The 23,764-nt window shown below is 37.9% G+C and overlaps 1 protein-coding gene across 9 annotated transcripts in view; it reads left to right on the top strand.

The window, feature by feature from the left end:
- The window catches only part of INPP4B (inositol polyphosphate-4-phosphatase type II B), a 294,594-nt gene that overhangs the window by 87,283 nt on the left and 183,547 nt on the right, over positions 1-23,764 (top strand). For 6 of the 9 annotated variants that reach the window (XM_066317988.1, XM_066317992.1, XM_066317986.1 and 3 more), the window contains 2 exons: positions 12,971-13,055; positions 22,479-22,691. In XM_066317988.1, the coding sequence (XP_066174085.1) occupies positions 12,971-13,055; positions 22,479-22,691 (298 nt within the window). Of the gene's footprint in view, positions 1-12,970; positions 13,056-22,473; positions 22,692-23,764 lie in introns of all 9 variants that reach the window. The other 3 variants (XM_066317991.1, XM_066317989.1, XM_066317990.1) reach the window with 1 other exon arrangement.

The following is a 23,764-nucleotide window of genomic DNA, read 5'->3' as shown; positions in this document are numbered from 1 at the left end:
AGAAGATGAGGCTTGTGTGACTGTCAAGCCTCTCTTTTGCTTGCTACAGGCAATGAAGACAAGTCTCCTCCAGGAGGAAGATAATTAGAGATGAGAGCATCTGAAGGGAATTACAGATAGCACCTTTTTAATTTTTAGAAGTTATTACCAAATGTCAAAGACGGTTATCTAATTTTGGTTTAGTTTGGATTGAAGTCCACAGTGACGTGATAAAGACAAGAGTCAACTTAGTGGAAGCTGTTGCTTCCTAAGGAGTTTTTTGAGTTGAGGACTAGATTGACGAAATGAACATTAAAGGGAGCTTTAGCCTCCCTTTTGCCTCAAACTCCAGAAACATGAAAGCAGTAGAGGGGCCAGGGCTCATGGCCTGTGAAGACTTATGGATACAAGGTTCCAAGCCCTAATCAACCCTCCTACTCAGTGAGGAGAGAGAGCTGATACCTGCAGGCTTCCCTAAAACAGGCATTTGGAAGAAATCTGTAGGGGTTCCAGTAAAGAGAGAAAATATGCTTTTTTTTCCTTAAAATTCCAGAGGAGAAGGAAGTGATTTTTATTCCCACTCTGAGTAGAAATCCAGGACCAGTTGGGCATTGTATTCCTTTGGTCCCCTGGCAACACAGATACTCATTCATCTCTGAGTCCTGGCTGGTGGAGATTTAGTGGTGTTTGACCAGAGAACTGAAAATGCATGTGTAGTGACACTACTGTGTCAATCATACAATTTCACCAGGTTGTCTCTAAGTTCACAATGTCCTGAAGTGTAGCTGGGGTAGAATTGACAAAACAAAATGGCTTCATTAATGGTGTGTGTTACTGTGAAATGTTCAGCTGGTGTGTTCTCCTCACACCTTATCAAATGTGATTGCAGCATCTTGGTATGATAAACGTGCACCCTCTGTAACACTGAAAAGTCAGTGTTAGCTGCTTTGACATTTAAATTAGTAGTAATGTGATGGATGTAGTGGGTACTGAAGTCAATGTTGTAAGTAGCTTCACAGGGTTTCTATGCAACTGAGTATAAATATTGTACTAATTCTTTAATGTGCTGTTATTTTATTATACCCTAGATTGCTGGTTGCCCTTTATGCTGTGTCATATTGATCAGTTTCCTGGGGAATATCTAATACTTCATTCAGTGTTTAGGGCACAACACTTACAGTAAGATGGTGTATGAAGAAATAAATGCCTTTATGAGGGTGGCTAAACGCCAGAGCAGTGATGAGGTTGCTAAATGAGAGAACTGTTTGTAAAAGGGTTTTTTTTGGGGGGAAGCATTTTTCTGTTTTGCTCTAGATGGAAAATAAAACTAGTAAGTGGAAGCAGGAGAAATAATGTTCTATTTATTTTAGACTGAGAACATACACTTAGCTGCTCACTAAATGTCTCTGTGCAAACTGCTCGTAAAAGTCTGTCTGGAAGGATTTGGCAGCATGGCACAGGAGAACTCATTAAAGCCACAAAGGAACAAATGTGTAACACCCTGTTAGCATTGTACATGGACCTGTTTTCAGGGGGATACTTTGTGTGCTTGTAGTGCCTTTTGGACATATATCCTTGTGTTTGTGCACAATTGGAAGCACTACATAGATGGGAGCCGATTTTGAAACAAGATTACTTTGTCTGTTGATGTCTGTATAGAAAAAAAGGGTTATATGTGGCTTTCTTGGGGAGTTGGTGTTTGGTTTATGCAAGGGCTACTATAGCTGAAATTTCCCTTAGTCATTTATAATGCAGTTGGTAAAGTTTTTTGATTTGCTGTTTGAGAACAGTGCTAGAACTATGACCTCTAGGGCTTAGTTTTTTCTTCTCTTTTTTTTTAGACTTATAATTACAGCTTTGAGTTGGAATATGTAGCCCATGTGAAGGTTATAGTTGGCTCCATAAAGAGTTTCTAAGCTGTTATGTTGCAATAAACATTGACATTTCCAGAACACAGCTTCATCATCTTTAATCCAGTGCTTTCAGCTGCACTCTTCTTTTAATAACAGTCATGAATGTGTTTTAATTTTATGCTGAAAAATCTTTGGGGGAAACTTAATTGCTGTTATCTGTAGTTCAGTATTTCACGTAGTTGTTTCAGAAACTGTAAGCTGCCTTTTCATGACTGAAGAAGGAAAATGCAGAAGCGCAAGATAAAGGCTATTTAACCTTAACTTGCTCGTGATCGTGCAATAAAATCACTTTGCTAGTGAGGTTTTAGAGTATTTAATCAAAAGGTCTCCAAGTGCACTATGAACCAACAACGTAAAAACCCCAAAACTGTATGCTAAAATGCTGAAATTTTTGAAATTGTTGCTTTGTTCTTCTCAGGAAATAAATGTCTATGATTTGTCACAGTCACTATCTATGGTGGGATAAGTTTAACCTAATTCTGCATAGCGTGCAATAAGTTTTAACTCAGTATTTGCTTATATATAGTTTTGTCAGCAAATTGTGGCTTCTTGCCTGGACTTTTCCAGTGCATGGGCTCTTGAGGCTCTGTATCAGAAGCCTGAACAGAATGTTTTCCTTGAGGATGAATTTTGTCTGTTAGAGCTGGTCTCTCCAGACATGGCTGCCCAGCGTTACTTAGCCAAAGTGTCACAGGCTTGGAACACTTTTTAAAAGCAAGGATAGTATTTTTGCAACAGTTCAATTTGTGTTTTGTAGCCAAATTCAAATTCTCAGAGGTGAAAATAATAGGACTTTATGTAATTTTGCAAGAACTCTGAAGTGATCCATATTGTCCTTTTGTTTGCCCTAAACTTATCTGGGTGGTGTGCTTTCTGCATGTTTCCTAGTATTTTCAAACAATTTTTACTGGGGATTTTATTTTATTTTATTTTTTTTTTGTGGTTCCTGTGGGAGTCCAGCAAACTAGAAGAAGGTCTTTTGTAGGAGGTTATTTAAATAAAAGCCAAGGTAATGTCAGTAAATAATTGAGCAAATTATAAAAAAACTAGAAGAATTGAATACACTGGCATATGCATTATGCTGAAGGAGTTTATTCAAATTCATTAAACACAATTGCCCATTTGTTCAGAGAAGTCCCTGAACAGGCCTAGCAGTAGCTTGGAGTTGTTTAAGTGGAGCGTGATTATAAGCTTGCCCTGTTCTTGAAGAATTCCCTATTTATTTTCCTTTGCTTGCTGTCATAAATTCATACAGTGTTATGTGGATCTTTGCACAGATGCAACAATTATTGTGTGGTTTATTTATTTAGACATATTTAAATTTTAATTTTCTGGCTTTTGTTTTGATGTAAATGTGGTTCTTTCTCTGTCAAAGTAGTCTGGTTAGGAAATTAAGGGTTTGAATTTTAGTGACACTGACATGACTGGAGGGATAAGCAATGCTGTTTCTCTGGAAGATACCAATGATTTCAAAATATTTTTGTTCTTGCCTGGTTTCTTTGCTCTGTAGCATTTTTTTTAAATAAGAGAATATTAGAACAAAATTTGAAGCAAATTGAGACAACTATCTTGGTAATGGTAAAATCTGATATTAATTTCATAAATAGTAGCCAAAGATAGCCGGTGAAATAGCCCTAGTAGTCTATGAAGGATATGTATTTTAAGGCATATTTTAGAGATTTTCATTTACCACTAATTTAACTTAGCAATCAGTTTTATGCTTGCTGTTTATAGCCAACACGTGGTACTGTAGACTTCAGTATGTGCACCATATTTGAGGCAAGTGAAATATATCAAAATAGAATTTATATGTTTAGAATGAAGAAATATTTTGGGCCTGTTGATGCTATAATCAACAGTTTCTGGATTAATTGTATTTCAATAATCTAACTTTATAATGACTGTATTCATTTTGCTTTGAATGTAGAATGTGACACTTATTTATGAAATTTCTCAAGTATTTATTTGAGAATCCGGAGGCATGATTGTAGGTACTGCAGCTGGACACTCTTGTTCTTCATGCTCATGGCTTTAAATAGAGATTGCATACCTGGGGTTTTCAGCTTGGGACTGAATGTTGTGGTTTCCCTTTTAAATAAACTTTGATTTTTGTAAAATCTAGAAAGAAAAGATATACAGAGAGAAGGTGCAATAGGTCTAAGTACAGTTTGCTTTAAAGGATTTACTCATCATTACTTGAAAAAGAATTTCTGTTAAATGGGTTAGAAACCCCAGTGCTACTCTTTGCTAGGTACCTTTGAAAACGTCTTTTGAACTGCACATTGAATCACTAAATGTAGTTTGAATTTGAGCATGCAATGGTGTCCCCACTCAAACCTTCCTTGCTCACTTATATTCACCTATTGATCTTTCTTTCCTAACTGCTAAAAAGGCCTCTCCTAAAACTTTTTTCTGTGGGCTCATTACTCCTTTCTCGTTTCGTGCATGTTACTCTGAACAATGATAGTGGTGGTGGCACAATAACAATCAGTAGCTGGAGGCTGTGGGGTTTATTAGACCGGGTGACACAGCTGAGACATGACACCTTCTTGGTTACAAATGCCTTTGTTAAGATCTGAAACTAAAACATCAGTATTCAAAGCTAAATAGAAGGTGAAGACCGTTTCTCAGTGCTAGAGATCAATTTTACCATCTTAGAAGGTAACTCCTGGGACAGGAGGCGGGAGGAAAGTAGACAGTGTGTTCTTGGTGGAGGGGAGAGATGAGGAAGCATTTGTCTGCTAAGGGTCAGGCAGTTTATAGCTGGTGGAATGTGCGGAGTTGATTGTGGAGGGAGGAGATCTTATGGGGCCCATAGTTCTTATTTTAAGGCCCACTGAATGGATTTGGTGTCGAGCAGAGTTATGAAATTTTGCCGATATGTCAGTTTAGCTCCTTGTAAAACTGCATCCTCCATTCCAAAGCTCAGATTTGAGAAATGCTGTGTAGGTTTCCCTTGAGGATGGTCTCAGAGCTCAGAGATGAAACAACTGTTTTATGAGAAGTGTCCTCCTGCTGATATCTGGCTGATTTTGTCCCATATCAATTGTCTGCATAAATGTGTTTTTTTTCTTAGAATATTTGTTCTTGCTTAGTTACGGTTGTTACAAATACTCAAAAATAGGAATGTATGATGTTTTAGTAAAGCAAAACAGCTATTTCTTTTTTTTTTTCTGATTGAAGCACTTGTTTTTCTAAAATCTCTATAAACATTTGCCTGTGAAGAATAAAGTGGGACAAGCTTATTATTTGTGAGATTTCACCATTTCCTTTGATATTTAACTTAATCTTAAACATTAGTCTTGCTGTTTACAACATTTTTCTCCTGATTCTTAATCACCAAAATCCTGCAATCTGTCATGTGAATGCTTTAATTCATGAGAGAGTTCCTGAGACATAATCCTGAACACCAGAAAGCCAGTAAGATATCTGAAATAATATGATGTTGTTAATCAGAAGCTATGGGAGATGTTTTTATTTTTCAAACTAAAATTGATGAAGCTTAATCAACCTCTCTCTTGCGAAGAGTGTGATGTAAGCTTTCTAAATTGTGAGCTTATAACCTAGATGGTTTTTCTCTGGGTGCCCACACATGAATTGAACACTTTGCCTTTTATGTCCAGTGACTTATTGGTTGCAAGGGAACATGAGAAGAAATTTCTCTGGGAGATAAAAAACCCAATCATCTTTCTTTCTATGGCTGCGGTTTCAGATTTTTTTGCTTTGTTTTACCTCCAACTTGATATCCTTTATACATCTCTGCTGTATTTTAAGGGCCTAATTCTGCTGCTCCTACACAGAACACAGATGTGGAGATGAAAGGCAGAGTGTACCTTCCCCATTTGGAAGTGGCCTGGAGAGCTCCTGTATCTTTAGCTTCAAAAAAGAGAGGAAAGGAAAAACAAGTGTTGGAGGAGGAATGGTGATGTTATCATGAAGCCTAAAAAGAATTCAAGTACTTCTCTTATTTGATTCTTTGTTCAGAAGTTGGTGTTTAGTGATGTTGGGTCTGGCAACAATTTACAGTTAGGACAAATTCTTATCCTCTTAGGGACTACAGCTAATCACACATTCATCTCTTAGCATGATGAGTCTTAAGCATCCTGAATAATTTTGTTTCCTTCTTCCAAAAGCACTGTGCACAAGATTGAAGCTCAGAGACTGTGTGGGGGAGAATCATAGCCTGCTTTCAGATTAATATCACTTGATATTGGGTAGTCCAAGGAAGCAGGAGGAGTTGTCTTACAATACATACGCTAGATATATTGGCACTTTATAGTTAAAAATATTCCAACCACCTAATTTTTGCAATGTTTTTATTCCAATTCTTTTATCTTAAGGTTGTACAAAAAATCGGCAGCTTGTAGTGAATTTTGGGTTCATTTTTCACTTTGGAGGAAGATGTAGGAATGGTTAGAAAGGGTATTTTGTTATGAATCATTCCATCCTGAGACTCTCTTTGGAGTTCTGTGGTTGATGAAGCTCAGTCTTGAATAAAGCACAGTTCTCTGTGGTGATAATTTGCACAACATATTACTTGTTGGAGGGCAACAAGTAGAATTCAGTTTGGTCTTGTTTTTCTCTGATCTTGAAGTATTTTTAAAATGCCCTTTTTTTGCTGCAGCTTGTGTTGTCATTTATGATGTTCTTGCTTTAAATGTATTCAAATAATTGCATGTGCAGTTTGTGCATCATTTAAATCAATGATATGTGTGATTCCTGAAAACATCTTTCACTTCCAAGAGCACGCAGAAAACATTTATATAAGCAACTACTTTTATTCACTTTATATACTTGCATTCTTCATTTGCCTTTCAGTATAGTTTTTCTCACTTTCTGATGCAAATAATGCTGATCATTATATTGTTAGACTTCCTCTTGCGTGAATAACTAGTTGAGTATAACATAAGGTCCGGGAACTGTGACAGCCTGGTGCTGTCACATCTGCATAAATGGTGAAAAGAAGGTAGGCAGTGAGGTGAGAAACTCTGTTACTTGCTAAATAGTCAGGATGGGGTGCCAAGTATGAGTAATCATAAAATGCCCTTACAAGTCTAAACCATTAGCAATGATGTGCAGATTAAAGTCAGCATTCATAAATGTGAAGTTACACATGTAAAGAAAGATTAAGTTTCCCATCAAAATAATGGGCTTTGCACCAGTTTCTACTTTTCTGCCCCAGAATGAGATGTGTAGAGAGTTAATAGCTCTCTTAAAAGGTCAGATGGATGATCAGTTGTTGTCAAAAAGGAAATTGAGTATTAGGAGATGTTGGGAAAGGAGAGAACAAAGAAGAGAGATCTATCTGTAAAGATGTACCATGCAGTTGTTTTCCCCTCATTTTACAGGACGTGCAGGTGCAGGTTACCTTTCAGAAAAAGGGCTGTTAGAGTCATCAGGACAAGAGTGAGAAGAAAAGCTTTTCAGCCTGGATAACAGGTGATGACCCAGGTGGTCTCTGACAGTCTGAAAATCTGTTAATCTGAAAAACATTAATAGTTTGGAGGAGGAGATAGGGATTTGTGGTTTATTGTCTCTTCCATTGTGATGTTAAACTTGGGAGGACTGGATTGCAAACAAAAGAAGGTGGTTTTTCATGGAATGGAGTTGGAACTGGAATTGCTTGCCGTAATGTTCCCTAGATGATAAAAGTAGAGTGTTGGAAAAGGTAGGAGGTGCTCTCAAGGAGCATTATTGAGAGTAAGTGAATGGAAAAGGCATCTGAGGAGAAAATCTCAATGTGAAAAGTGAGGAGAACTGCATGAGGGACTGCACCTGATAACCCTGCTTCTCCTCTTCCTTGGGTGCTTCATTAAGTCACTTGTAGGCAGACTAAGGGGCCTTTGGTCTGATACGGCAGTTTGCTTGGAAATATTGTGTCAGTTTTATGTCAAGTATGCCCGTGCTCAGACATACAGATTTCCCAGGATACTGCAGTCTCTCTCTGGGCAAAGTTATGGTCAGGGCTTCTTAACATTGCTGAAATAAAAAGGCAACATATAGGGAATAGAGCAGAGATGAATGCCACATGTTCTATGTAACTGCCAAAAGTGTAGAACAAAGTGAGAGAACTTTTGCTAAAAAAAAACAAATTATCCAAGGTATGTGTTGTGATACATCACTGGAGTGTTGCACCAGAATATAACTTGGAAAAATTTAAATAATTAGTATCTAAATTACATGTAACTAAATTCTGGTGAGAAGGGTAATTGGAGATATTTTCAAGCTGAAATAATTACTGAGTGAATGTGGGACGTGAATAAAGAGAACATGTATTTGTACATTATAATTATTACTAATGCATTTTGAAACTGAAAAGGAAACTACTTTTGGTTATATACTCGCTTTTGTTAAAGGTCATGATCTATTAAAGGTAGTTTTGTGTTCTGCAGAACTTACTCAGTGATGTAAGTCAACATTTTGCAGAGTGAATGCAGATTAGTGGTATTACATTGTCAGCTTGATGTTGGGATCTGGTAGCATTGCATGATGGTTTAATCACAGTGGGTAGCTCATGCTTTGTAAGAGATGATTTGAGCATCTTTGATGAGCTGACAGTTTGTAAAGGTGGTTGTAATGAACAACCAGGTTAGAGCTTGCCTGGAGTAATTGAAAATCTCATCAGATGTCCAGCAACCACATTTTTTCTTATCACAGAGCTTGGGTCATAGGTTATGCATTATTTAATAGACACAAGATGGAGATATTATTATGGCAGAAAAATATATAATATTGAAGGAGATTTCAGATTGTTGAATTCTGCTTGCTAGCATTTTAAGGGATGTTTTTAATTCTGTAAATTACATGCTTATGATTGCCATGGAGTCATTTGTTAATATCTCAGAATTAGAAAAAAAAATTTAGTCTATTCAGTAATGCTGTAAAAATATAATGAAATAAATTTAAGACCATTAGCTTTTCTGTTTGTGAGTTATGTTACCCTATAATCTCTGTTCCTTTTTTTCTTGTTGGATCTATAAGAAAGCTGTACTTTATCTCTGGAGTCATGAGCATCATCTGTGCGAACACCAAAATAGCGAATGTAGGTGGTAATGTTTATAGCGTGGTCAAAAGTGTGACCCATGCATGTGCTTGCATTATTTGAGCTACTATCAGTCTGATTAGCTCATTTGCCAGTACCAGGGAAAATAACTGATGTGAAAAAAAACACAAGTAGTTTGGTGTATGTAGCATCCCTAGTCCATAGGGTTTTGATTTAATTATTTTGAATTTGTGAATATATGCTTTTAAAAGAAATCAACTGTGCAATTCACACACACAGCAGCCAGCTGACTGGGGAGGCTTTAAATAACGTCTTATTAGAAGAATTTTTACTTTCTGTTATGTTTGTTCTTTCTACGGTGCTATAGCTTTACTTTCCTACTTACTGTTTTAACATGAAGGAGTTACTTGGAATGTCACTTCTATTTTTAACTGTCACCTTAGTTCTTGACATGATAAACCTACCAATAGGTCCCCTGCCCCGCCTCCAGGAACAAATCTCCTATTGTAAAATCAATTCACAATGACACACTTCTTCCCCCCCACAATGGTACATCAAATCAGATCTATAGGAATGCAAAAATAGCTCAAACGTGATGTTCTCTTTGACAGCTTCAAAAGGTTCTCAGTGCTTTAATTTTCTGGGCTTGGGAACTCTTCTTTAGCAGTTTCACTGAGATATTTAATTCAGATTTAGAAATAATTTGTCTCCTCAAATCACTGTTTTGAAACAATTTCCTCATCTGGGGTGGTGGTGGGGTGCCTGTTGACTTTGTCAGTGTTTAGAGAAAGATGTAAGAGTTTGTCCAATTGCTGTTTGGCGTTTGGATTGATTCAGTAAGTTTTTACAACAATTATTGGATAATACCAATGGCAGGAGTAAAACCCCCCTAGTATAATGCACCTTAACACAGTGGTGCAGATCTGATTTTGCATAAAGACCAGATTTTGCATGCATAAAGACCAGATTTTAAAGATCTGATTTTACTCTTTTACTAAAGTAAAAGCTTGAAAAACAAGATCATAGGTAATCCAGATGAACTTGTCTTATGCACATCAAATAAGAGACATTTTGAATCTCTTCAGCTACTGAAAAACAAGGCTGATCCTTTATCGGATGTGCATAATGGCTTTCTTGATTAAAGTTTTGGTTTTTAATTTCTAAGCTAATTTGCTGGCTTTTTGTGTGACAGGCCATAGCACAGCTCATCTAAATGGTGAAAACACTCTGCCATAATAATAATTCTGAAGATATTTTCCTTTGGGTTTGTGTCAGGATGTGGGAAATGTTTTGCAGCAACAGGTGCTTTATTTTCTGGCAGCCTTATGCTCTTTCAACCCTTTTTCTTGTTTCCCTTTGTGTTCTCTCTCACATGCAGAAGATATAAATACATGTCCTCTGCTCAGTGTTCAGGGTTGTGGATCTTGGAAAAACATTCACATTGGTTTGAAGCTGCAGCATTGCTTCATTCTGGCTTCCACTGGTGCAGAGAGGGGAGTAACTTGTCCCTAAAGAGACTCTAGAGCTGCAGAATCTGCGGGCTTAAAATACAGAGAGCTTGAAATAATCTTCTCTCTTGTGTTTGTAGTTACTGTTGTATGTCAACTGCATTGTGAGACAGACTGCACTGAGGCAGATTTTCCTTAATTGTTTGAAAGCTATTTTTGCTGCCTGCTTGCCGATTTATTTATATTACACACTTGTCATTCATGTACCAATCAAAACACCAAGTCTAGTCTTGCCAGCTATAGAAAACTACACGGAAGCTGTGATTCCTCATCCCTTGTCTTTCCAAACATCTGACTCACCTGGAAAGGAGCATAGCAGGGAGTTGCTGTTCTTTGCCTGTTGACATATATCCACTTAGCACATGTTTTGGAGGCAATGTTAAGTCTGGGGATTTCTCATGTTTCTGTTTTTCATCTTTGGGGCATGACTGTACCAGGGGAATAATTTTCTGCAGGGATGGAAGGAGGAAAACTGTTCAGAGTAATTTTATTTATTTATTTACCAGAAAAGCTTTTATGTAGTCACAGCTGAGTGTTAAATGGACTCAGACCTTTATTAAGTTGCAAAATAAACTCCTTTTGGTCATATCTCCAGTGAAAGACTCTTGAAGGAATGAGGCTGCATTATCTGCTTTTCAAGGGAGGGTTTTCTGGGAGACTCTACTAGGGCTTTGAAATTAAAAAAAATTAAAATAGTTACCAGGATCGTTTCAGTGGACAACTCTTCCTAATTAGTCTGCTGTTTGTTTTGTTGGGTTATTATTGCCCATTTTCCCCAGACTGACTTTAACTCTTGCTCATAAAGACCTGGGAGATCCTCAAATGCCTCACTCAACAGCACTTGAGAATTGCTGCTGGGTTGCCATGTGTTGGTACTGACTTGCTGGATTCTATAAATAAAAAAGTTCTCAACAAAGCACTTGGATTACTATCAAAGCTCACTGCATTGTTTCACTGCTTTCTTTTCTTTTTGGGCTGTTTGTCTGTCTACATGACTATACATTCATTCAATTCATTCAGCCCAGTCTGAATAATTTTTCAAAGAAATGAGTTCACAGGTGGTTTCTGGATAAGTCTGGTTTTTTCTTAGTATACTACAGCTTGTCTCTTGAATTCTGGTATATAACATAGTGTACTTCTTTTCATGCTCTATTTTATTTCAACCTTTTATTTCCTTTGGATGTTGATTTGTGTTTAGTAACTGGGTTTGGAGTATTCATGTAGTAAGTGGTAAAAGGTTAGAATAAACAGAATTTTCAAGCAAGTCCTTTTTAGACTTTCTGAAATATTTGTGAATGTGTTCTGTTACTAGTCAGTCTTATAGTCTTCTTGTAGTGAATTTTCACAGTTTTGGTCATGAACAACAGTGTGTTACTATGTAAGTAAAAGGTCCTTTTGTGAGAAAAGCAGAATCAAGACATCTGCTTACAAATTAACATGAAACCCTTGGCCAAAAGTTTGACAGCTTTTGTTTGACAACCATTTGAGTCTGGTTCTGGCAAACCACATAAAGCAGCATAGATACGGAGACAGGTGTAGACAAGAAAACTTGTGCGTATTAGGCAGGTGTTATAAAGATGAACTGTTTTATGAAGTAATTCATTAAGTGGAAGATACGTGAAACTGAAGTTCAGGCTTTTGGTAAAATTGCTGCACAATATGAAAAATATTTCATCTTTAGGATCACTTGGAATAAAGTACCACCTGAGTAAGGAGTGCTAAAACAAGCATTTGCATTAATCCCTGCAGAATCTCACTGAAGTAGAGAATGAGCTCTGTGACATTCATGTTGGGAACTTGGAATGCAGGGAGCATGCTCTAAGAGTTATTTGTTACCAGATGTTAGGGATAAAAAATGGATAATAAGAGTTTTAAGGGAAAAAAATATTAATCCTGAGGGAGTGATTGATAGCTTCACTCTTCTGAAATATGAGTCACACTTATTAACTAGAAGACTGTGCATCTTGTCTGCAAAGCACTCACAAAAAATGATAGTGGTAATTTGTATCCTATTGCATTCAGCAATTGGTCCATATCACTTAATGTCATTTCAATTGCATAGCCAGAGACCATATTGGAAGCTTCAACTGCTGATAAAGAAATCCCTTTCTAATAAAAATCCAAGAGAAATACCTTCTGTAGAATTACATGTTATTTTGTTCACTTGAAAATATTCTAGTCTTTGAATAGAATCTGACATTTGATTCAGCCTTGTTAGAAAATATGAGAAACTATGCAAGTTTGAATGAGCTGGGCTTGCCTGACTTTCTTAGGAATGAGGTGTCATCTAAATTTTTGAATGCTGCAAGTATGAAAAAAACCCCTCTGAAGCTACTTTTTAAAGTTTCCTGCAGGGTCTTTTCTTACAGTTTATTACTTTTGTAACTCATTGAGCTGAAGTAGGATGGTAGAGATCAGTAATTAAAGAATGCCTTTATCCATCTGCCTAGTGACTTCTGTGCTTCATTGTCTTTGTATCTCCATGTCACTTCAGCTGTGAACAGCCAAGCAGAAGGACTTCCCAGTCAGGTTCCAAATCCTAATGTTTTGCCATCTTTGTTTCACAGAGTTCTGATGCCTCTGAAGTGGTAATCCTGGAGCGTTGCTGGGTAGCAGAATTCAGGAGTAAAACAGATGTTTCAATAGTTCCCAGTAAGTAAGACATATCTCAGCGTGTTCACTGTGGTTCTTTTATTTCTACCAACAGAAATGAAAATAAAAAAAAACCCAGCCACCTAGGCATTGGAACTTTGCTAGAAATTTAAGTAAAATATGTTCTGCTGTCTGTTTGATGCATACATTTAAATACTGGTGGTCTCTACATTCATGCCTGCAAACAAAATCCTAAAATCAAGTGAAAGTCATGTCATCATCTTCCTCTGACAATAAATAGGAGTTGGAAATTCTGTTTTGTCACGTATTTTGTGCAGTAAGGGGTTTATGTTGCTGCATTGTCAATGCATCTTATTCTTCAATAACTGATCATTGTTAAACTCCCTATTAAATGACAAGCTTGCTGGTTTTCTCACCTTCTATCAATTCTTCATTCTTAAATTGTTTAAAACAGCAGAAAAAAATTGCTATGTCATATAAATCAGAATCCTTGTTTTAGGGGAAAGATTTTATCTGGAGAAAGTGCTGACAGTTTTCTCTGCAGGAGCCACTTAAATAGCCATTTTATGTCATGGATTCTTTCTGGTACCACTGCAGAGTTTTGAAGTCCTTACAACAGTTTGCCATTTTCTGTTAGCTGTGATGGTCTAAGAGCAGAGGTAAAAAAGTTAGACTGCATTCATGGGCTTGATGGATACATTAACATTTAATAGATGTTCCTGTCGTCTTTTTTTATACACCAAAATCTCCAGCCCACTTTTAAGAAAATGTTATGTTAATTATGCTGACTTCAGCTGCTGAAGTGATTTGTAGTGGTTGGTCATGTTTGAGGAGGCAGTGACTTGACTTAAATTCATTGTAGATTTTATCCTCATCTGGGTAGTATTCTGGGGAATAGCTTAAATCCTTCATCTTTTGTATGGAACAAAATCATATGTTTTGTGCCTGGTGTTGAGGCACTGCATCAAAAAGTATTTCTTTCTGGGTTTGGAAGCATTGCTTTCCCTGACTATAAGAGCTGAATGTCTCCCATTGATTCTCAAATTGAGACTTTCTAATTGCGCCCTCAATGAGTCCAATTCATTCACAGAATTCCTGACTTTATGAGTGTAAATCCAGTTATGTCAGTTCCCTTCTGGCACTTCTTTTACAATGCTTGAGCACAATGCTGCTGAACTGAACCCAGAATGCAGCTGTAATTGCTGACAGGACTCAGTTAGCTTTGAAGCCTGCAAACAGGACAGTTTCTGTGGCAGCGACACTGGCAGGTTTTAAGCCCAAAAGCTGGAGACGTAGACAACAATGAACACTGAGTAAGCACTTTCAGGCTGCCTGTGGAGAAAAAAGGGCCTGTGAATATGTGTGGAGGAAGAAATAAGCTTGTATAATTAGAAACTAGCTGAGAGACTGACTTTCCAAACCCAAATTTTGAAGGTTGGTGGTGTTTCAGTAGGAACCAAGGGTAAGGGTGGCATTCTGCGCATCCTCTAAAAGCATATTTAAGGGGAAAAGAGGAAACAGTATAGAAAACTCCAGGTAAACAGAGCCAGCAAATGATGATGAATACCTGGGGCACGACCAAACAGAAGATGCAGGAAGAGACAGTTGGGTAGAGGAGAAATGTATTTGAGACTTGGCAGTTTTCCCATGCTGGAGAGCAAGGATAACAACCTGGCTGATGATTTGTTGGATAGGAAAAGAAAGCCAGACTATTATGTGGTATTAGAACAAAACTGAGGACAAATGAAGATGATATACACTGTACTGAATGAGGATAAAATACTAAAAGAAGTAAAATAATAATCCATGTACTGTAGGACAGACTAAAATTCAGAAGACAAAATTGGAGGAGAAAAGCAGAACTCAGGAACTAGGAGGAGGAGGCCTTTTATCAGAAGGAGCTTTGACCATGAAAAGCTAGTTGTGTTGTCACAAGATTAGATCCATTGGCTACTGGGAGCCAAAAAAAGCTACAGAATGTGTATCTGGGACTTAAAAGGATTCAGATAAAAGCAGGGTAGGAGGACATAGCTGCTCACATTGTCAAATCTTTTGTAGAACTGATGGAGGAGAGTTGTGCCATAGCACAGCAGAAGCTCCAAGAAAGGAGGCTGTGAGATTTAACTTATTGTGGTGGAAGGACATTTTCTGCATCTTGCAAGCTTCAAATTGCAATCATGAAGGGGGATTGGAGAGGGGCTATGTCCAATTGTCTCATGTGTCTGACTGGTGGATTGAATCCTAGGATTGTATTAATGAGAAATAGAGGCTGACTGGGATGTTGAGGAACAGAACATAAGGGCAGTGGGGTAGGCATGAAGGGAGAAACAGCAATGTGTTCAGGCAACATCTAGTGATTCTGTCTAGCTGCTGATGACCTCAGGGCACTGTGGGCCCTGAAACAGCAGGGCTGTACAGAGGAAGTCAGAGTGGATAATCATCCTGTCAGGGCTTCAAGTGAAGTGCTCCAAGCCTAACTCAGAAGGTTTCCTAGTGGACCATGGAAGGAAAGAGAAGGATTTGTTAGGTGAAATTTGACTCTGCACATGGCTGATGGCTTATGTGCCCTTCTAATGGGAACTGGTCACCATTAGCAGGGCAGGCTGGTCTTGGGTCACTGTTGTGTTTCCCAGGAATAGAGCAATGGGAGCTCTGTGACTCTGTTCAAACTGCCCCTGGGACCACTCTGAAGTTAACCACCATGTTGTACAGAGCCTCGTGCATGTACAACTCTACCTCTTTTCCTCCGCACGATGGTGTACAATGCAAAATTGGGAATGTACCTAAGAGACACAGGCAGAGTGAAATGAAACCAGATGGGAGAGAGAGCATGCAGGCACTGCCTTCCCTTGATCTGTAAATCTCTTCTGTTGCTCAGGAAGAGAGATTGCTTAAAGATTGTATTGCATTACTGTGTGTGGTCCCTTAGTGAGAGTTAGGGAGGTGAGAGCTGTAACATCAAGGTAGGGCTGGTGAGGAGGGTGGGAGGGAGCAAAGGAAGAAAGCAGAGCTTTTCATACAAGGTCAGTCATCTAAATCATATTGTGATAAATCAGAAAAATAATAAAAGAGGGGCCTGTATGTAGGAGTACCCCAAAGACAGCAAGCATTCCCTTCTGCCATTTGTAGTGTGCAGGTCACTTAAACTTGGAGACTTTTTCTTCAGCTGTGGTGGCTTGGAAAGGCAGGTCAGGATCACTGCCTATTTTTGAGATCAATGAGGCAGATGAAAAGTTTCTCCTGCAGACCTAGACAGAGAAAGATGACCTCTGAAGCTTGCCTTTTTTAAGGCTGATGGTCCAGCCAGAGGTATGAACTGCTTCCATTCAGCAAAAGCAGTCCACTGCAAAGGCCACCCTTGGGACGTCCAGTGAATGCTGCTGTGTATTTGTTCAGTGATCTTGAGATACTATTGTGGTATTCAAATATTTGTGTGGTTTGCATTGCTTCCAGTGTAGGTGTGACATATAATGAAAGGATAGAAGCAGTGTGGCATGTGTGCAAGCTGACAGGTATTAAAAGAAAGCGTTGTACTGCAGTAGTGAACCTGAGGCATCGTGCTTTATTAATTTCAAATACTCACACTCTTGGTGAGGTCCTGTAGGGACTTAAATGGAGCTTATAATAGTAACTTATATAAGTTTATTCCAGCACTGCAAAATTAAAAAAAAAAAATCACTGACGATAAAAAATTTAATTAAATTCTTTATCTTTGATTGAAAATATAACTTCCAAAGAAAGATTAACATAACATCATGAGTAACCATGGGATGATTTCATCACTACTAATTTGAACATGAAATGCATCAGCATATAGAATTCAGACAGCTTTGTGAATTAAAAGCCTCTGATGTCTGTATTAGAAATATCCTGCGGATATAATTTACGTATCAAAGCTTCCATTCTACTTTTGTTGCAGCATATGGTGGTTAGCTGTGATGCTTTATATTTTAGAGTGTCACTGATATTCTTAACCATTTTTCTCTGCTGAGCTGAGAATTACTTTTTTGCTGGTGTGTGTGAAAAGAGACAACCCTTAACCCATTTGAACTCTCTTACTTTGCAAATTAGCATTGGAGGAAAAACAGTGATCCTCTAAAAAAAGTCAAGGCTGTCATTGTGGATGTTGACCTTGGGCTTTGTACATTTTATTAATTTGAATTATCCCAGTAACTTTTTTTTTAGTCCTGTTCAGCATGGTATTATGCTTAAACTCTCATGAAGGAAAATAAAGCAAGCCAAAGAGTATCAGTCTTCCTGTCACCTTTACCTGTTTAGTAAAATAAACAAAATCTTCTTAAAATATAGAAAGTTAATAACAAGTGAACAAGATGTAAACCCAAAGTGGAAATGTATTTGTTTTATTTTATTATGTTTTTGTTTTGAAAGTCTTTCCATTAAACTGCAATCTTTTAAAAGATAAGTGTCAGGTCCAATAACTACTGAAAATTTTTTGGTGAATTAACAGAAACCAAAGCTTCTGTGTAAAAGATTGTAATTAAAATGGCAATAAAATTATTTAAAATGTAGAGAAATTTCACTCAGACATTATTAGGGAGAATAATGTTTGAGTAAAACAACTTTCATCTTTAAAACAATTAAACTATATAAGTATTTAGAGGGAAAATAGGCAATTGCTTCTGTTAAATTGAAAAACTTGGGAAAAATAAATTTTATTATCAAGTACGTAAAGAAGGAAAAGTTTTCTGAGGATTAAGGATCTAACATCAAAATACATTTCTAGTTTTAGGCCATTGGGTTAGAGTGCACAAGTCTTTCCAGTGCCACTGGAATGTGTTTGTGCTGTTCTCTTTTTTTACAGCAGTCCTTCAGAGCAGGGGCGTTGCGTTATTTATTTGAATGGCACAAGTGCTGTGGGACAAAATCTTTCTATGCTGACTTCTGTGGGAGAAAGTCTCATTGAGGTGCTTCAGCAAAGAGTTGTTGGTGAACAGACCAGAAAAGGTTCTGTTTGCTTTCCATGATCTGCTTCCTCAGGTCTTGCCTTCCATTGGGTCTCTGATGCTGAGATGAGAAGGAGCAGCAGGAGATCAAGATACAGTGATATCAAATTTTCCTTTCAGCTTAGGACTGCTAAGTTCAAAGTTGGTTCTGCAGGGAAAAACCATTGTGTATAATCTTATGAAGGTTTTCCCCTGGGTTTATGAACATGAAACCTCACTGAGGATGTCCAGCATGAAGAACAGAATTGCTCTGCTATTGCAGATTCACAAGTAGATAGAAAATTCTCTTAGTAGGAACATATTTAGTGTGTTCTTTAATCTTACATGTCATCCTGCTCAAAAATGATATCACAACAGTAAAACTAGGAGTGCAAACTAAATAAGGCACTGTTGTTGTTGAGGTCAGCAGTAGATGTTTGCAAAACAGAAGGGTTTTTTTGCAGAACTACTTGTGGTAACTCCTGTCAGCAGCGGCACTATAGCAAAGGGTGCTTGTGTTCTACAATAACTTCTTAGCAGGCAGGTATGAAGTGCTTTTGTCCACCTATGAAATGCTACTGCATTTAGGTTTATTATTTATATATTTATGAATTAATATCTTTATTATTTATTTAGATGTTAGCATTTTAATAAAACATGGAGTTAGAATTGTTCACTTAATTATTTATATAACTCTTCTGGTATGTTTGCCATTTATTTGAGGCCTTCATTACATTTGTGGGTCCATTAGTTTCATTTTGGGAAAGATTCATACCAATTTTTTCCCCCCTACTCATGTTTGGAGTTAAATGTCTGAGCTTGTCAGGGAGTATTGTATGCAGCTGATTTAAAATACCAGTCAGCAACTATTTGAAGGAGAAGGGCAAAGAGATTATGATCTCTATTACATAAATAAACCTGTGTGCTCCTTTTTTGCAACGGATTTTTTTACAAGTGTGCGTTTTTCATGTTGTGTTTCCTCTGGCAAGATGATTTTGGATACATAAACCTTTCAGTACCTGAAGGGGGATCTACAGGAGAGCTGGAGAGGGACTTTTTACAAGACCATGGATTGATGGGAAAAGGGGGAGTGGGTTTAAACTAAAAATGAACAGGTTTAGATTAGACGTGAGGAAGAAAGTCTTCATTGTGAGGATGGTGAGGGACATGCACAGGTTGCCCAGAGAATTGTGGATGTCCCATCCCTGGTAGTGTTCAAGGCCAGGCTGGATGGGGCTTTCAGGAGCCTGCTCTAGAAGAATGTGTTCCTGTCCAGGAGCAGATCTTTGAGGTCTTTTCCAAAACAAACCATGCTGTGATTATGTGCATTGAAACAGAATGGAAAATAGGTACCTTACCTATTGCTGGATCTGCAGAATTAAACTTTTTACACTTGCAGTGATGAGTATTTTTCAGGCATTTTCATATTATTCAGGCTTTTCAGAATTTAACTTAGCTGTCAGAGTACTCCAAGGATCTAAATATAGCAGACTGTAGTGTTTTGAAGTGATAGTTTAGAATGAATTTCCACATCTCGAAACTGGCACCTGTTAGATTAGAATACAGTGAATTATGCCCACTCCTACTGCACTTCACTCTCCATTTCTGGTTTTCATGCATATTAATGATGATTCAGTATGCCTTTTGAGCTTGGCAGTCTGATTTTTACAGCTAAGAGGTAAATATAAATAGCATAATTTCAATTGAAAAACACTGATTTCCTCCCAAAGCAGATGTTTTTTATCTAGCTAGTGGTAGGATATTTCAAGGCAAGATTACTGTTCCTATTTCCATTTAAAGATAAAGGGAGAAAAGAACACCTTGGTATATTTGTATTTTGGCTGTTAAGTGTTGACTTGTTTCTCCATCAGCTTTTCTTTCACTAAGGTATTTTGGATATCCCAATTGCTTTTATTAAAATTGTCTGTCCTTTTGTGTTTATAAAGGTTGAATTGGATAAGCAGACATTAATTTTGGGGGAGATGTTTTGTGTGTGGGTGTTTTGGTGGCTTTTGGAAGGAGGTGTTGGGTTTTTTTGTTATGTTGGTTGGGTTTTTTTTTGTTGTTGTGTTGGTTGGGTTTTTTTTTGTTGTTGCTGTTGTTGTGTTGGTTGGGTTTTTTTGTGTTGTTGTGTTGGTGGGGTGTTTTTTGTGTTGTGTTGGTGAGGTGTTTTTTTTGCTGTTGTTGTGTTGGTGGGGTGTGTTTTTTTGTTGTTGCTGTTGTTGTGTTGGTGGGGTGTGTTTTTTTGTTGTTGCTGTTGTTGTGTTGGTGGGGTGTGTTTTTTTGTTGTTGCTGTTGTTGTGTTGGTGGGGTGTGTTTTTTTGTTGTTGCTGTTGTTGTGTTGGCGGGGTGTGTTTTTTTGTTGTTGCTGTTGTTGTGTTGGCGGGGTGTGTTTTTTTGTTGTTGCTGTTGTTGTGTTGGCGGGGTGTGTTTTTTTGTTGTTGCTGTTGTTGTGTTGGCGGGGTGTGTTTTTTTGTTGTTGCTGTTGTTGTGTTGGCGGGGTGTGTTTTTTTGTTGTTGCTGTTGTTGTGTTGGTGGGGTGTGTTTTTTTGTTGTTGCTGTTGTTGTGTTGGTGGGGTGTGTTTTTTTGTTGTTGCTGTTGTTGTGTTGGTGGGGTGTGTTTTTTTGTTGTTGCTGTTGTTGTGTTGGTGGGGTGTGTTTTTAATTCAAGTGAATTTGTTAATTTTGATCTTGATGCTGGTTGATTACATGCCTTTTCTTTAAATTTTCCACTAGTAGCTCAAAAATACTATGAGGTATGACAGACTTTTGACTCATTGATGTCAGTGACAGAAGTGAATAGAGCACTCTGCTGGTGCAGACCTTACCAGAGCAATAGAAAAGTTATCAGCTCTTCTAAATACTGGTCTTTCTGAAGGTTACTGCCCTCATGGCTCACATGCAGAACCAGATCACAGGAGGGCTTACAGCCAAAACTCAGTCTCATCAGTCATCTTTGACAAACGGCAAGAACAGATCTTGTCTGAAAACAATATATAAGGAACATCTGCAGCTCCCTAAGATTTTGAATATTCTTCTCTCAAGAGCTGAATACCTGTCTTTTCTGACTGAGCCAGGGTTAGAGGCAAGCATTTGAATCCTTATTAGCTTTTTATCTGCCCTTGAAGCAGATGTTTACGCTTTGTTTCTCTTTACAGTCTTTCCTATAGTCTGTTGTCCAACTGGTACATGAAATGTTACCCAGCGTTTTTAGCATCATCTGTGGCCATACAGTTAGATTTCCTTAGATTCAGCCCAGACAAAAAACTTGTCCCACCTCCACAGGGATTTGTGTACAGTTTTTAGAGCCTTCCAAGCTTGAGGTTTCATCCTCTATCCCCTCCATAACCATAAAAGCAAAGGTAATTGCAACTGGCAGATGCTCAGCTTATGAAGTACAAACAGGTTTAGAATAACATGAGTGCAAGTGCCCAAGGTTAGATACTCAAGGTAGTAAAAGGAATTTAAGTTCACCTTGTATGGAAAAGAACTTTTCTGTGTTGTTTGAATTTTCAAACTAAGTAGGAAAACCTTTCAGTGTTCTGTTTCATCCAGTGATATGATATATAGCTGATTTAGCTCAGAATTATTTTGATGCCCACTGAAATACTTCGATCCTTGTTAATACAATAGCACAGGTGTTTTATAAAGTTTTATGTTTCTAAATTAGTTGGTAACTTGTTTTAAGGAAGTATTGATTTCCTTTTTTTCCCAGTTTGCTCTTCTCGGTGTGTGTTGCACTCAATGTCACATTGAATTTGTGACTCTGTGAAGCCATCTATACTGCAGAATTTTAAATGCCTAAGAGGTGTTTTTTCTCCTGTTCTAATCTTAATCAAATAACCAGCCCTTGCTACTCACCTGGATTTCTTGGAAGATTCAGCTTTTTTTTCTCTCCCCTCTTCTTCTTTTGTTCTCAGAAAAATTGATCATGAAACAATTAGACTCTGGGCAGAACAGCAAATGACATGTGGGTAGTAATGAGGTCAGAAGCTCCCACATAAACCTGTTGACTCTTCACAGAGGAGTTATGTCATGCTAAATTATCTGCATGTGTTCCTGATCTGTATTCTGGCAAGCATAAATGAGAGGCTGAGCATAATGGAGATCTTTAATAGAGAAGATGATGGACAAATTCATTCTGGTGAATCCTATTCTCTGGCAGAACGGTGTCAGCTGGCCTTGCTAAATCAAATTCTTTTTCAAGTTAGCAACTCTGAGAGCTGCCTGCTAGGCTGCAGAATCTGTGCTGGAAAGGGATTTCCCATTTTGGTTTGATTCTGCCGCCTAATTTAGCTGTTTGTCAACTGATTTTAGAACTACTCTGTGGACATGTTCTGTACTGCACCAAGTCTGAAGGAGCAGGGGTTTGACTCCAGAGGTGGATGGGGCTGCATGGTTCTGTGACCAGGAACATAAGGGTGTATGTGGTGGTTTTGATTGTTTGACATTGGTGTTTCCATCATCCCTCTTTCCAATCACAGTTCCTAAGAGCTGCTTTCATGCTTTCTGAGTGCAGAGTTTCAGAGTGGAGAACCGGATCTTTTCCTTGAGCCAGACTGTGAATCTTGGGCTGTGGCACTGGCAGAGGTGAACTCAGAAGGTTTGCGGAATAAAATTCAGCACCTCCGGAGGCTGATCATGGAAATCAAAGAGGAGAGATCATCAGATGAAGCACGACAGTTTCTCCCTTCATCCCAGTTAGACAGTCTAGGAGAGCCCCAGTTCACGAGTAAGTGCATGTACTCATTTTATGGAGGGGTACAATAAAGTTGGCCCAGTCTCTGTTGCAGTTCACATAGTGTCACAAGCAGGGTACAAAATGCTGTTCAACTCCTTGCTTGTTGAAGTTCAGTTTAGAGGAAATAAACTGATGAAAATTGTCCTTAAATTTTTTCCCTGATATATTTTTGTTTATGCACGTATGTGGTTTCTGTGTTTGAGTTTTTCTCTCCAACCTATTTTCATCATAAGACTTAAGTTTGGTTTTTTTCCTCTTTTATATTTTGATATTTTAAACAGCAGTCCATATGTCCCATATGAACATATGGACTACTGTTTAAAATATAGTCTGATAACTTTGATAAACGTATAAATCTTTAGTGATACTTAAACTACTATCACAGATTTGTTCTGTGTGATGTAAAAGCACTCTGGGGATTTGAATGCAAGTAGCCATATGCTGAGTCGTATTTGGTGCACTGGAGTCAGAAGACTGTATTTCAGTTGCCTGGTCACTTAATCAATTCTGTATCCAGCATATTCATGAAGGTGTTTCAAGCCAATATGCTAGTGGCAGAGTTCAACTTGGAAATTTTTTAAAACTCCATTAAAAAAAAACCCCAAACAAAACAACAAAACCCCCACAAACTTTTGTTTTGTTTTCTTTTTGACCTTTCTAAGCTCTGCAGCTGTAATTTTTTCCCACACAGGTGTGAATGAATAGCTTCACTAATGAGAACTATGTGAATCTAGGCTTAGCAGCATCAAGTTTTTATGGAGCAGACACAGCTATAATTTTGGGAAGTTTTTTTGTTTGTGGGTTTTTAAAATTATTTCCTTAAACAAAAATCTTGGTCCAGTTCATATACTAATTCAATCCTTCCCGTGTGACCAATTTCTTCAATACTGACCAATACTTAATCATCCTTGATGGAGACAGTACAAAAATACCAAGAACGGAGAGTTGAATTTCTACAAGTTGTATGAAACTGTAGTTGTGATCCAATTATTTTCTGCACCAGGTGAGCAACTCAGTTATAGTTACCCAACTATCCTTCCTTGCTTCCTGTTTCTCTTGTAGTA

This window comes from Sylvia atricapilla, chromosome 4, assembly GCF_009819655.1.
Source record: "Sylvia atricapilla isolate bSylAtr1 chromosome 4, bSylAtr1.pri, whole genome shotgun sequence".
Taxonomy (NCBI): Eukaryota; Metazoa; Chordata; class Aves; order Passeriformes; family Sylviidae; genus Sylvia; species Sylvia atricapilla.
The sequence above is the reverse complement of the archived record's forward strand: the minus strand, read 5'-3'. Positions and strand labels throughout refer to the sequence as shown.